The following is a 16,572-nucleotide window of genomic DNA, read 5'->3' as shown; positions in this document are numbered from 1 at the left end:
CGTAATATCAGCATTGGGGTGCAAACCAAATACTTGGGGGGAGTCTACCAGAGGCAGGGATTGGGTGCTGTCCACACACTGCTCCACCGTCCTGCACTGAGGGATCTTATATCCACAATAGAAGCAGAAGTCCGGATGGAAAATCTTCTCACTGAGCCAGAGCTGAAGCATGGAAGAGAAAGTAATGTAACATAAGACAATGTCAGAGGAAGCGAAGAGCCACAACAGTTACAGGAGCCTGAAGTAACACAGTGTACACATGGAGGAAGACGATGGCAGCCTTACTGCCCCTGGGGTAGCACTAGACCTCCATGGGTATACAGGAGATAGCAGGGGTAATACACAGCACTAGTAGTGTATACACAGGAGATAGCAGGTGTAATACACAGCACTAGTAGTGTATATACAGGAGATAGCAGGTGTAATACACAGCACTAGTAGTGTATATACAGGAGATAGCAGGTGTAATACACAGCACTAGTAGTGTATATACAGGAGATAGCAGGTGTTATACACAGCACTAGTAGTGTATATACAGGAGATAGCAGGTGTAATACACAGCACTAGTAGTGTATATACAGGAGATAGCAGGTGTAATACACAGCACTAGTAGTGTATATACAGGAGATAGCAGGTGTAATACACAGCACTAGTAGTGTATATACAGGAGATAGCAGGGGTAATACACAGCACTAGTAGTGTATATACAGGAGATAGCAGGGGTAATACACAGCACTAGTAGTGTATATACAGGAGATAGCAGGGGTAATACACAGCACTAGTAGTGTATATACAGGAGATAGCAGGTGTAATACACAGCACTAGTAGTGTATACACAGGAGATAGCAGGTGTAATACACAGCACTAGTAGTGTATACACAGGAGATAGCAGGTGTAATACACAGCACTAGTAGTGTATATACAGGAGATAGCAGGGGTAATACACAGCACTAGTAGTGTATATACAGGAGATAGCAGGTGTAATACACAGCACTAGTAGTGTATATACAGGAGATAGCAGGTGTAATACACAGCACTAGTAGTGTATATACAGGAGATAGCAGGGGTAATACACAGCACTAGTAGTGTATATACAGGAGATAGCAGGTGTAATACACAGCACTAGTAGTGTATACACAGGAGATAGCAGGTGTAATACACAGCACTAGTAGTGTATACACAGGAGATAGCAGGTGTAATACACAGCACTAGTAGTGTATACACAGGAGACAGCAGGTGTAATACACAGCACTAGTAGTGTATATACAGGAGATAGCAGGTGTAATACACAGCACTAGTAGTGTATATACAGGAGATAGCAGGGGTAATACACAGCATTAGTAGTGTATATACAGGAGATAGCAGGTGTAATACACAGCACTAGTAGTGTATATACAGGAGATAGCAGGGGTAATACACAGCACTAGTAGTGTATATACAGGAGATAGCAGGGGTAATACACAGCACTAGTAGTGTATATACAGGAGATAGCAGGTGTAATACACAGCACTAGTAGTGTATATACAGGAGATAGCAGGTGTAATACACAGCACTAGTAGTGTATATACAGGAGATAGCAGGTGTAATACACAGCACTAGTAGTGTATATACAGGAGATAGCAGGGGTAATACACAGCACTAGTAGTGTATATACAGGAGATAGCAGGTGTAATACACAGCACTAGTAGTGTATATACAGGAGATAGCAGGGGTAATACACAGCACTAGTAGTGTATATACAGGAGATAGCAGGTGTAATACACAGCACTAGTAGTGTATATACAGGAGATAGCAGGTGTAATACACAGCACTAGTAGTGTATATACAGGAGATAGCAGGTGTAATACACAGCACTAGTAGTTTCGGGCCAGGACACTGGACTGTGGGGGCTGGGGGGTGCTGACAGATTTCTATTTTTGGGACACAGTCATTGCCCTAAACAACAAAGTTGTGTTTCTATGGATACAGATATGTATATATGTGCACCCCACACTACAGAGCGAGGAGGGAGATCATCATCATTACTGAGATAATTACTGTACAGAGAGAGTATCATTATCCAGATACAGCCTGCCCGGTCACTACTAGTCATGTCACATCCATCATACACCTATCCATCCATCTCCTATATCTATATCTATCTATCCATCTGTATATCATATATCCATCTATCTATCTATCTCTCTATCTATCCATCTGTATATCATGTATCTATCCATCATACACCTATCCATCCATCTCCTATATCTATATCTATCTATCCATCTGTATATCATATATCCATCTATCTATCATCCATCTGTATATCATCTATCTATCCGCCTTGTATACATCCCTGTATCCATCCATCTGTATATCATATATCCATCTATCTATCATCCATCTGTATATCATATATCCATCTATCTATCATCCATCTGTATATCATATATCCATCTATCTATCATCCATCTGTATATCATATATCCATCTATCTATCATCCATCTGTATATCATATATCCATCTATCTATCATCCATCTGTATATCATATATCCATCTATCTATCATCCATCTGTATATCATATATCCATCTATCTATCATCCATCTGTATATCATATATCCATCTATCTATCATCCATCTGTATATCATATATCCATCTATCTATCATCCATCTGTATATCATATATCCATCTGTATATCATCCATCTGTATATCATATATCCATCTATCTATCATCCATCTGTATATCATATATCCATCTATCATCCATCTGTATATCATATATCCATCTATCATCCATCTGTATATCATGTATCCATCTATCTATCTATCTCTCTATCTATCCATCTGTATATCATGTATCTATCCATCATACACCTATCCATCCATCTCCTATATCTATATCTATCTATCCATCTGTATATCATATATCCATCTATCTATCATCCATCTGTATATCATCTATCTATCCGCCTTGTATACATCCCTGTATCCATCCATCTGTATATCATATATCCATCTATCTATCATCCATCTGTATATCATATATCCATCTATCTATCATCCATCTGTATATCATATATCCATCTATCTATCATCCATCTGTATATCATATATCCATCTATCTATCATCCATCTGTATATCATATATCCATCTATCTATCATCCATCTGTATATCATATATCCATCTATCTATCATCCATCTGTATATCATATATCCATCTATCTATCATCCATCTGTATATCATATATCCATCTATCTATCATCCATCTGTATATCATCTATCTATCCGCCTTGTATACATCCCTGTATCCATCCATCTGTATATCATATATCCATCTATCTATCATCCATCTGTATATCATATATCCATCTATCTATCATCCATCTGTATATCATATATCCATCTATCTATCATCCATCTGTATATCATATATCCATCTATCTATCATCCATCTGTATATCATATATCCATCTATCTATCATCCATCTGTATATCATATATCCATCTATCTATCATCCATCTGTATATCATATATCCATCTATCTATCATCCATCTGTATATCATATATCCATCTATCTATCATCCATCTGTATATCATATATCCATCTATCTATCATCCATCTGTATATCATATATCCATCTGTATATCATCCATCTGTATATCATATATCCATCTATCTATCATCCATCTGTATATCATATATCCATCTATCATCCATCTGTATATCATATATCCATCTATCATCCATCTGTATATCATGTATCCATCTATCTATCTATCTCTCTATCTATCCATCTGTATATCATGTATCTATCCATCATACACCTATCCATCCATCTCCTATATCTATATCTATCTATCCATCTGTATATCATATATCCATCTATCTATCATCCATCTGTATATCATCTATCTATCCGCCTTGTATACATCCCTGTATCCATCCATCTGTATATCATATATCCATCTATCTATCATCCATCTGTATATCATATATCCATCTATCTATCATCCATCTGTATATCATATATCCATCTATCTATCATCCATCTGTATATCATATATCCATCTATCTATCATCCATCTGTATATCATATATCCATCTATCTATCATCCATCTGTATATCATATATCCATCTATCTATCATCCATCTGTATATCATATATCCATCTATCATCCATCTGTATATCATATATCCATCTATCATCCATCTGTATATCATGTATCCATCTATCTATCTATCTCTCTATCTATCCATCTGTATATCATGTATCTATCCATCATACACCTATCCATCCATCTCCTATATCTATATCTATCTATCCATCTGTATATCATATATCCATCTATCTATCATCCATCTGTATATCATCTATCTATCCGCCTTGTATACATCCCTGTATCCATCCATCTGTATATCATATATCCATCTATCTATCATCCATCTGTATATCATATATCCATCTATCTATCATCCATCTGTATATCATATATCCATCTATCTATCATCCATCTGTATATCATATATCCATCTATCTATCATCCATCTGTATATCATATATCCATCTATCTATCATCCATCTGTATATCATATATCCATCTATCTATCATCCATCTGTATATCATATATCCATCTATCTATCATCCATCTGTATATCATATATCCATCTATCTATCATCCATCTGTATATCATATATCCATCTATCTATCATCCATCTGTATATCATATATCCATCTATCTATCATCCATCTGTATATCATATATCCATCTATCTATCATCCATCTGTATATCATATATCCATCTATCTATCATCCATCTGTATATCATATATCCATCTATCTATCATCCATCTGTATATCATATATCCATCTATCTATCATCCATCTGTATATCATATATCCATCTATCTATCATCCATCTGTATATCATATATCCATCTATCTATCATCCATCTGTATATCATATATCCATCTATCTATCATCCATCTGTATATCATATATCCATCTGTATATCATATATCCATCTATCTATCATCCATCTGTATATCATATATCCATCTATCTATCATCCATCTGTATATCATATATCCATCTATCTATCATCCATCTGTATATCATATATCCATCTATCTATCATCCATCTGTATATCATGTATGTAAGTATAATGATAGACACATACCTTGGATATACAGCTGAGTAGACGTTTATCATACACCTCTGTGATGCGTCCTCCATACTGCACTTCTGTCATCATGTACCTCACCATGTTCCACGACACTCCCTGCACATGAGAAGACCAAAGCTGCTGACCGGGCCGGAGCGGGCGACACAGACAGACAGACGGGGCCGGAGCGGGCGACACAGACAGACAGACGGGGCCCGAGCAGGCGACACAGACAGACGGGGCCCGAGCAGGCGACACAGACAGACGGGGCCCGAGCAGGCGACACAGACAGACGGGGCCCGAGCAGGCGACACAGACAGACGGGGCCCGAGCAGGCGACACAGACAGACGGGGCCCGAGCAGGCGACACAGACAGACGGGGCCCGAGCAGGCGACACAGACAGACGGGGCCCGAGCAGGCGACACAGACAGACAGGCGGGGCCGGAGCAGGCGACACAGACGGACAGGCGGGGCCCGAGCAGGCGACACAGACAGACGGGGCCCGAGCAGGCGACACAGACAGACGGGGCCCGAGCAGGCGACACAGACAGACGGGGCCCGAGCAGGCGACACAGACAGACGGGGCCCGAGCAGGCGACACAGACAGACGGGGCCCGAGCAGGCGACACAGACAGACAGGCGGGGCCGGAGCAGGCGACACAGACGGACAGGCGGGGCCGGAGCAGGCGACACAGACGGACAGGCGGGGCCGGGCAGGCGACACAGACGGACAGGGAGCTGATAGAGATGTTATGACCAAAGCTAAACCTCCTCCTCATCAGGGAAGACTTGTGGACTGTGTTCTGGAAATCTTCTAATAATTTGGTATCTTCAGAGCACAGATGATGAGGTGACAGACCTACCTTCCTCACGCCGCTCTCATCCAGGTGATTTTGCAGGAATTGAACGCTCACCATGAAGTCTACAGAGCTGAAATCATAAGGAATATTCCAGCCCAGAGGAACGTATCTGCGCCTCTCCTGCCAAAACATATGTAAATGTAAGACCCGATCAGGTGCATCCAAGGAAGACGATCAACATCAACACAAGTGAAAACTCCATAAAAAAACAGTAATCCTTCTCATTACTAAACTACAGCTGTCACACGATAGGAAGCTGCACCAGTGCTGCAGGTATTATAACTGGCGACCACATAAGTTACTTTACTGCTGATAACTCTGCGTGTAACTCTGGCTTACTCCTGTAGCACTCAGAAAGTATTCCCCATCTATATCATTACAGATGTAGAGAACTATTGTGGAGCAGAGATGTACAGATGTGCTATCACAGATGGCGTATTATACAGATGTGCTATCACAGATGGTGTATTATACGGATGTGCTATCACAGATGGTGTATTATACGGATGTGATGTCACAGATGGTGTATTATACAGATGTGATATCACAGATGGCGTATTATACAGATGTGCTATTACAGATGGTGTATTATACAGATGTGCTATCACAGATGGCGTATTATACAGATGTGCTATTACAGATGGTGTATTATACAGATGTGCTATTACAGATGGTGTATTATACAGATGTGCTATTACAGATGGTGTATTATACAGATGGTGTATTATACAGATGTGCTATTACAGATGGTGTATTATACGGATGTGATATTACAGATGGTGTATTATACAGATGATATTACAGATGGTGTATTATACAGATGTGCTATTACAGATGGTGTATTATACAGATGTGATATTACAGATGGTGTATTATACGGATGTGATATTACAGATGGTGTATTATACGGATGTGATATTACAGATGGTGTATTATACAGATGATATTACAGATGGTGTATTATACGGATGTGATATTACAGATGGTGTATTATACAGATGTGATATTACAGATGGTGTATTATACAGATGTGCTATCACAGATGGCGTATTATACAGATGTGCTATCACAGATGGTGTATTATACAGATGTGCTATTACAGATGGTGTATTATACAGATGTGCTATTACAGATGGTGTATTATACAGATGTGCTATTACAGATGGTGTATTATACGGATGTGATATTACAGATGGTGTATTATACGGATGTGATATTACAGATGGTGTATTATACGGATGTGATATTACAGATGGTGTATTATACAGATGTGATATTACAGATGGTGTATTATACAGATGTGATATTACAGATGGTGTATTATACAGATGTGCTATTACAGATGGTGTATTATACAGATGTGCTATTACAGATGGTGTATTATACAGATGTGATATTACAGATGGTGTATTATACAGATGTGATATTACAGATGGTGTATTATACAGATGTGATATTACAGATGGTGTATTATACAGATGTGATATTACAGATGGTGTATTATACAGATGTGATATTACAGATGGTGTATTATACAGATGTGATATTACAGATGGTGTATTATACAGATGTGATATTACAGATGGTGTATTATACAGATGTGATATTACAGATGGTGTATTATACGGATGTGATATTACAGATGGTGTATTATACAGATGTGATATTACAGATGGTGTATTATACAGATGTGCTATTACAGATGGTGTATTATACAGATGTGCTATTACAGATGGTGTATTATACAGATGTGCTATTACAGATGGTGTATTATACAGATGTGCTATTACAGATGGTGTATTATACAGATGTGCTATTACAGATGGTGTATTATACAGATGTGCTATTACAGATGATGTATTATACGGATGTGATGTTACAGATGGTGTATTATACAGATGTGATATTACAGATGGTGTATTATACAGATGTGATATTACAGATGATGTATTATACAGATGTGATATTACAGATGGTGTATTATACAGATGTGATATTACAGATGGTGTATTATACGGATGTGATATTACAGATGGTGTATTATACAGATGTGATATTACAGATGGTGTATTATACAGATGTGATGTTACAGATGGTGTATTATACAGATGTGATATTACAGATGGTGTATTATACGGATGTGATGTTACAGATGGTGTATTATACAGATGTGATATTACAGATGGTGTATTATACAGATGTGATATTACAGATGATGTATTATACAGATGTGATATTACAGATGGTGTATTATACAGATGTGATATTACAGATGGTGTATTATACAGATGTGATATTACAGATGGTGTATTATACAGATGTGCTATTACAGATGGTGTATTATACAGATGTGCTATTACAGATGATGTATTATACGGATGTGATGTAACCTGCACAGCAGAGTGTAGGAATGTCAGGGTATACAGCAGAGGCTTCCACATGGGGTTGTCGCTGGCATCCAGTAGATCCTGGCTGATCCCGGTAAGTGTCCTCTTTAGGCCGGCCCGCATGCCCTGGGGGGACTCATTGCTGAATTTTATAGATGTCTGTGGAGAAAGAAAATGACAATATGTACGATGATAAATTAGGACAAGCCAGGACATGCAACGGAGGGGAGCCAGGACAAGCACCGAGGGGGGAGCCAGGACATGCAACGGAGGGGAGCCAGGACAAGCACCGGAGGGGGGAGCCAGGACATGCAACGGAGGGGGGAGCCAGGACATGCAACGGAGGGGAGCCAGGACAAGCACCGAGAGGGGGGGAGCCAGGACAAGCACCGAGGGAGGGGAGCCAGGACAAGCACCGAGGGAGGGGAGCCAGGACATGCAACGGAGCGGAGCCAGGACAAGCACCGGAGGGGAGCCAGGACAAGCACCGGAGGGGAGCCAGGACATGCAACGGAGGGGAGCCAGGACAAGCACCGAGGGAGGGGAGCCAGGACAAGCACCGGAGGGGAGCCAGGACAAGCACCGGAGGGGAGCCAGGACAAGCACTGAGGGGGAGCCAGGACAAGCACCGGAGGGGGAGCCAGGACAAGCACCGGAGGGGAGCCAGGACAAGCACCGGAGGGGAGCCAGGACAAGCACCGGAGGGGAGCCAGGACAAGCACTGAGGGGGAGCCAGGACAAGCACTGAGGGGGAGCCAGGACAAGCACTGGAGGGGAGCCAGGACAAGCACCGGAGGGGAGCCAGGACAAGCACTGAGGGGGAGCCAGGACAAGCACTGAGGGGGAGCCAGGACAAGCAACGGAGGGGAGCCAGGACAAGCACCGGAGGGGAGCCAGGACAAGCACCGGAGGGGAGCCAGGACAAGCACCGGAGGGGAGCCAGGACAAGCACCGGAGGGGAGCCAGGACATGCAACGGAGGGGAGCCAGGACATGCAACGGAGGGGAGCCAGGACAAGCACCGAGGGGAGCCAGGACAAGCAACGGAGGGGAGCCAGGACAAGCAACGGAGGGGAGCCAGGACAAGCAACGGAGGGGAGCCAGGACAAGCAACGGAGGGGAGCCAGGACAAGCACCGGAGGGGAGCCAGGACAAGCACCGGAGGGGAGCCAGGACAAGCACCGGAGGGGAGCCAGGACAAGCACCGGAGGGGAGCCAGGACAAGCAACGGAGGGGAGCCAGGACAAGCAATGGAGGGGAGCCAGGACAAGCAACGGAGGGGAGCCAGGACAAGCAACGGAGGGGAGCCAGGACAAGCACCGGAGGGGAGCCAGGACAAGCAACGGAGCGGAGCCAGGACATGCAACGGAGGGGAGCCAGGACATGCAACGGAGGGGAGCCAGGACATGCAACGGAGCGGAGCCAGGACATGCAACGGAGCGGAGCCAGGACAAGCACCGAGGGAGGGGAGCCAGGACAAGCACCGAGGGAGGGGAGCCAGGACAAGCACCGAGGGAGGGGAGCCAGGACAAGCACCGAGGGAGGGGAGCCAGGACAAGCACCGAGGGAGGGGAGCCAGGACAAGCACCGAGGGAGGGGAGCCAGGACAAGCACCGAGGGAGGGGAGCCAGGACAAGCACCGAGGGAGGGGAGCCAGGACAAGCACCGAGGGAGGGGAGCCAGGACAAGCACCGAGGGAGGGGAGCCAGGACAAGCACCGAGGGAGGGGAGCCAGGACAAGCACCGAGGGAGGGGAGCCAGGACAAGCACCGAGGGAGGGGAGCCAGGACAAGCACCGAGGGAGGGGAGCCAGGACAAGCACCGAGGGAGGGGAGCCAGGACAAGCACCGAGGGAGGGGAGCCAGGACAAGCACCGAGGGAGGGGAGCCAGGACAAGCACCGAGGGAGGGGAGCCAGGACAAGCACCGAGGGAGGGGAGCCAGGACAAGCACCGAGGGAGGGGAGCCAGGACAAGCACCGAGGGAGGGGAGCCAGGACAAGCACCGAGGGAGGGGAGCCAGGACAAGCACCGAGGGAGGGGAGCCAGGACAAGCACCGAGGGAGGGGAGCCAGGACAAGCACCGAGGGAGGGGAGCCAGGACAAGCACCGAGGGAGGGGAGCCAGGACATGCACCGGAGGGGAGCCAGGACAAGCACCGAGGGAGTAATCTATGATATATACAGTGCACACCCTGGGGTGTAATCTATGATATATACAGTGCACACACCCCGGGGTGTAATCTATGATATATACAGTGCACACACCTGGGGGTGTAATCTATGATATATACAGTGCACACACCCCGGGGTATAATCTATGATACATACAGTGCACACCCCGGGGTGTAATCTATGATACATACAGTGCACACACCCCGGGGTGTAATCTATGATATATACAGTGCACACCCCGGGGGTGTAATCTATGATATATACAGTGCACACACCCCGGGGTGTAATCTATGATATATACAGTGCACACACCCCGGGGTATAATCTATGATACATACAGTGCACACACCCCGGGGTGTAATCTATGATACATACAGTGCACACACCCTGGGGGTATAATCTATGATACATACAGTGCACACACCCTGGGGTATAATCTATGATACATACAGTGCACACCCTGGGGGTATAATCTATGATACATACAGTGCACACACCCTGGGTTGTAATCTATGATATATACAGTGCACACACCTGGGGTATAATCTATGATACATACAGTGCACACACCCCGGGGTGTAATCTATGATACATACAGTGCACACACCCCGGGGTGTAATCTATGATATATACAGTGCACACCCCGGGGTATAATCTATGACATATACCTGCAGCACAGCGATGGGGAAGTGTCTGTGCTCCGCAGTCGTCATCCACACCCTGAATGTCTCATGTACGGCCGCCGAGGTCTTTATGGCTTCTGGCAATTCCTCCATGAAGTCCAGACCCAGGTGACAGTTCTGGAGCAGGACCCATCCTCCCTGTGTACAAAGAAATAAATCAGTGCAATGGACACAGACAGACTGACTGCACGGAGAGAAGGTGCGACTGCTCTTCACTATTATATTATGTATTAATGTCTACGGAAGAATCATTTTTCCCCAGGATCAATCAAGTCCTTATCAACACAATATCAGTTGGGAGATTCGGAATGTACAGAGGAGTCGGGAAGTACGGGGGATTCGGGGCGTAAGGAGGAGTCGGGGGATTCGGGGCGTACGGAGGAGTCGGGGGATTCGGGGCGTACGGAGGAGTCGGGGGATTCGGGGCGTACGGAGGAGTCGGGGGATTCGGGGCGTAAGGAGGAGTCGGGGGATTCGGGGCGTAAGGAGGAGTCGGGGGATTCGGGGCGTAAGGAGGAGTCGGGGGATTCGGGACGTATGGAGGAGTCGGGGGATTCGGGACGTATGGAGGAGACGGAGGATTTGGGACATACAGAAGAGTCGGCGGATTCATAAGCAAAAGTCCTACCCATGTGGTCGCTCGCTATACAAAGGGTTCCCCTAACTCACCACTAGACGTGTAGTCACCTTGCAGGGATATCCCCGTCCCAGACGTGGAGGTCAGGGCTGTAGCTTCCTTTCAGTCTCCCCTTTGCTTCCCTGCTCAGCAGCTTCATGCAGCCTGATTAGGCTGCTACCACCACCTGTGTCCAAAGTGCAGGACGACAGAAAACCTGGCCTAGCCTAACAGGGAGATGGAATGGACCGATACCAGCCTGCGAATCCATTCCATATAAAACCGACCCAGGAGACTCTTTAACAACTGCTCCAACAAATAGCTTGTTTAAAGGGGTATTCCAGGAATATGAAGGTCTGACACAAAAACCCATGATGATATAAATAAATGAATACAACAATACTCAATGTCATTAGTCACAAAACGGAGCTTAAATAGTTTGATTTTATGATTCACAACATTTTATGTCCTCTCTGAAGTAGGTGGAGTTATCATCAAGATGGCCGCCACTGGAAAAGTCCCATGATCCTTTAGTTCTCAGTAACTCCTCCTCCCTCATATGCTCTGCTCCCAGTGATGATATATAACAGGTTTTCTTGCTCTGTTACCATAGTAATGATGTGTAACTGCCATCACCACAACACTGACCATACTGGATGCACTGCAACCAACCGACTACAGCCAAACATAGTGGTGATCACATGACCTGCCCAGGCAGGTGCAGGACATGTGATGTGGACATGTGACCAGCGGCCATCTTCTGTTCTGCGACGGACCGCGTGGAGGAAATTAACGGACTGATTAAAGGGCCGGTAGCATTTTCATTCTCCATTACAGTCTATGTCACCAGGATTTTTCTGCTAAGGGGAGCAAAATTTTAAATAACAGCCAATTACACATTAGCTTATATTTTGATATTTGTATATGAATTATGCTTATTCCTGGAATACCCCTTTAAGCCGTACTTCCAGGATTTACAATGTTTGCTGCTGGACAAACACAACCTTGCATAATAGGAAAAACCAAGGGAAACCTATCCCCCATCCACAGTTAACCCCTTCAGCATCTGACAGGGGGTTCAGGAAGTTCGGAAGAGTCGTGGAATCGGGACGTACGGAGGAGTCGGGGTATTCAGGACCTATGGAGGAAGGGGGGGATTCATAGTGTACAGGGGAGTCAGGGAAATGAGGACGTACAGGGGAGTCGGGGGAATGAGGACATACAGGGGAGTCAGGGAAATGAGGACGTACAGGGGAGTCGGGGGAATAAGGAAGTACATAGGAGTCGGGGGAATAAGGACGTACAGAGGAGTCGGGGGAATGAGGACATACAGGGGAGTCGGGGGAATAAAGACGTACAGGGGAGTCGGGGGAATGAGGACATACAGGGGAGTCGGAGGAATAAGGACGTACAGAGGAGTCGGAGGAATAAGGACGTACAGAGGAGTCGGGGGAATAAGGACATACAGGGGAGTCGGGGGAATAAAGACGTACAGGGGAGTCGGGGGAATGAGGACATACAGAGGAGTCGGGGGAATAAGGACGTACAGGGGAGTCGGGGGAATAAGGACGTACAGAGGAGTCGGGGGAATAAGGACGTACAGAGGAGTCGGGGGAATAAGGACATACAGGGGAGTCGGGGGAATAAAGACGTACAGGGGAGTCGGGGGAATGAGGACATACAGAGGAGTCGGGGGAATAAGGACGTACAGGGGAGTCGGGGGAATAAGGACGTACAGAGGAGTCGGGGGAATAAGGACGTACAGAGGAGTCGGGGGAATAAGGACATACAGGGGAGTCGGGGGAATAAAGACGTACAGGGGAGTCGGGGGAATGAGGACGTACAGGGGAGTCGGGGGAATAAGGACATACAGGGGAGTCGGGGGAATAAGGACATACAGGGGAGTCGGGGGAATAAGGACGTACAGGGGAGTCGGGGGAATAAGGACGTACAGGGGAGTCGGGGGAATAAGGACGTACAGGGGAGTCGGGGGAATAAGGACGTACAGAGGAGTCGGGGGAATAAAGACGTACAGAGGAGTCGGGGGAATAAGGACGTACAGAGGAGTCGGGGGAATAAGGACATACAGAGAAGTCGGGGGAATAAGGACGTACAGGGGAGTCGGGGGAATAAGGACGTACAGGGGAGTCGGGGGAATAAGGACGTACAGGGGAGTCGGGGGAATAAGGACGTACAGGGGAGTCGGGGGAATAAGGACATACAGAGGAGTCGGAGGAATAAGGACGTACAGGGGAGTCAGGAGTTGGGGAAACTGCCTTGTTCTAAGATGTTCCCTTATTACTGAAGATTTATGAGCCATTAATAACAATTTGCACCTTTTCTTTTTCTCTATATCCTTATCCCCTATCCTGGTCTCTGAAGGTCTAGACAATAAACTTGACAAGTTTCTGTAAGTGTCCCTTATAACGCTGAGTGTCTGCTGAACCTGCACTGCAGTCACGTCCTGTAGAGGTGCATGTACAAACACCAAGGGGTTATTCATCATTGGTTTTGTTGGGCTTTTTTGTCCAATTTTCAATGCTATTATCTTCACTTTACCAGAACAGCTTCTAGTGCAGCGACGTGCAGAGTCATGACTTGAGAAAGTTGCATAAAATGTCAGGTAGTCCCTGCAGTCCCTGGACTACGAGCTAGGACTTAGAGAAGGAGAACATTTATTGATTATTATTTGGTATCTCCTGATGGAGGATGTCCCGAGGACATATAGAAGGGAATGCATGGACTGACTGCAGAGATGTGTGGTGGGATTTCTATAGTATAATAATCCTGCGGCACGTGCCGGGAGCTGATTTATATTGCTGAGAAGCGTCAGGGTGTATAATGTGATAAGAGCGGATCACAGGCTGAAGCCTGCAATATGTGCAGAGAATCCCTGATCATATATCACTATGATGGTGACAATGTAATGACATGTAGCGGGCGGTGATATATGTCCTCATCTGTGTGATGTCTGCAGCGTCAGCCGCCCTCCATAATCCCATTCACTGATAACGCTATCTATTTAGTCGTTACTTATTAGTTTGTGGTATCCATTCACTTTCACTTCACAGCTGATCCAGAGGCGGAGGTGTGACTCCACAGCTGATCCAGAGGCAGCAGAGGAGAAGGTGTAACTGCACAGCTGATCCAGAGGCTACAGAGGTGGAGGTGTCACTGCACAGCTGATCCAGAGGCAGCAGAGAAGGTGTAACTGCACAGCTGATCCAGAGGCTACAGAGGTGGAGGTGTCACTGCACAGCTGATCCAGAGGCAGCAGAGAAGGTGTAACTGCACAGCTGATCCAGAGGCTACAGAGGCGGAGGTGTGACTCCACAGCTGATCCAGAGGCTACAGAGGCAGAGGTGTGACTGCACAACTGATCCAGAGGCTACAGAGGTGGAGGTGTCACTGTACAGCTCATCCAGAGGCTACAGAGGTGGAGGTATGACTGCACAACTGATCCAGAGGCTACAGAGGCGGAGGTGTGACTGCACAGCTGATCCAGAGGCTACAGAGGCGGAGGTGTGACTCCACAGCTGATCCAGAGGCTACAGAGGTGGAGGTGTGACTGCACAACTGATCCAGAGGCTACAGAGGTGGAGGTGTCACTGCACAGCTCATCCAGATGCTACAGAGGTGGAGGTATGACTGCACAACTGATCCAGAGGCTACAGAGGTGGAGGTGTCACTGCACAGCCAATCCAGATGCTACAGAGGTGAAGGTATGACTGCACAGCTGATCCAGAGGCTACAGAGGCGGAGGTATGACTGCACAGCTCATCCAGAGGCTATAGAGGCGGAGGTATGACTGCACAGCTGATCCAGAGGCTACAGAGGTGGAGGTGTCACTGCACAGCTGATCCAGAAGTGGAGGTGATAATGCACAGCTGATCCAGAGGCTACAGAGGTGGAGGTGTCACTGCACAGCCAATCAAGAGGCTACAGAGGTGTCACCGCACAGGTCATCCAGAGTCTACAGAAGTGGAGGTGTCAATGCACAGTGGATCTTAAGGCTACAGAGGTGAAGGTGTGACTTCACATCTGATCAAGAGGCTACAGAGGTGGAGGTATGACTGCACAGCTGATCCAGAGGCTACAGAGGTGAAGGTGTGACTTCACATCTGATCAAGAGGCTACAGAGGTGGAGGTGTGACTGCACAGCTGATCCAGAGGCTACAGAGGTGGAAGTATGACTGCACAGCTCATCCAGAGGCTATAGAGGCGGAGGTATGACTGCACATCTGATCCAGAAGTGGAGGTGATAATGCACAGCTGATCCAGAGGCTACAGAGGTGGAGGTGTGACTGCACAGCTGATCCAGAGGCTACAGAGGTGGAGGTGTGACTGCACAGCTGATCCAGAGGCTACAGAGGTGGAGGTGTCACTGCACAGCTCATCCAGAGTCTACAGAAGTGGAGGTGTCAATGCACAGTGGATCTAAAGGCTACAGAGGTGAAGGTTTGACTTCACATCTGATGAAGAGGCTACAGAGGCGGAGGTATGACTGCACAGCTGATCCAGAGGCTACAGAGGTGAAGGTGTGCACAGCTGATACAGAGGTGAAGGTGTGACTTCACATCTGATCAAGAGGCTACAGAGGTGGAGGTATGACTGCACAGCTCATCTAGAGGCTACAGCAGTGGTGGTATGACTGCACAGCTCACCTAGAGGCTATAGAGGCGGAGGTATGACTG

The 16,572-nt window shown here is 46.3% G+C and overlaps 1 protein-coding gene across 5 annotated transcripts in view; it reads right to left on the bottom strand.

Annotated features, from left to right (window-relative positions):
- DNAH8 (dynein axonemal heavy chain 8) overlaps positions 1-16,572 on the bottom strand; it is a 216,457-nt gene that overhangs the window by 8,563 nt on the left and 191,322 nt on the right. For all 5 annotated transcript variants that reach the window (XM_072139752.1, XM_072139756.1, XM_072139757.1 and 2 more), the window contains 5 exons: positions 11,248-11,400; positions 8,412-8,567; positions 6,025-6,141; positions 5,176-5,277; positions 2-162 (listed from right to left, as the gene is read on the bottom strand). In XM_072139752.1, coding sequence (XP_071995853.1) covers positions 2-162; positions 5,176-5,277; positions 6,025-6,141; positions 8,412-8,567; positions 11,248-11,400 — 689 coding nt within the window. The remainder of the gene's footprint in view (position 1; positions 163-5,175; positions 5,278-6,024; positions 6,142-8,411; positions 8,568-11,247; positions 11,401-16,572) is intronic.

The sequence above is a fragment of the Engystomops pustulosus genome, chromosome 3, assembly GCF_040894005.1.
Source record: "Engystomops pustulosus chromosome 3, aEngPut4.maternal, whole genome shotgun sequence".
Taxonomy (NCBI): domain Eukaryota; kingdom Metazoa; phylum Chordata; class Amphibia; order Anura; family Leptodactylidae; genus Engystomops; species Engystomops pustulosus.
The sequence above is the reverse complement of the archived record's forward strand: the minus strand, read 5'-3'. Positions and strand labels throughout refer to the sequence as shown.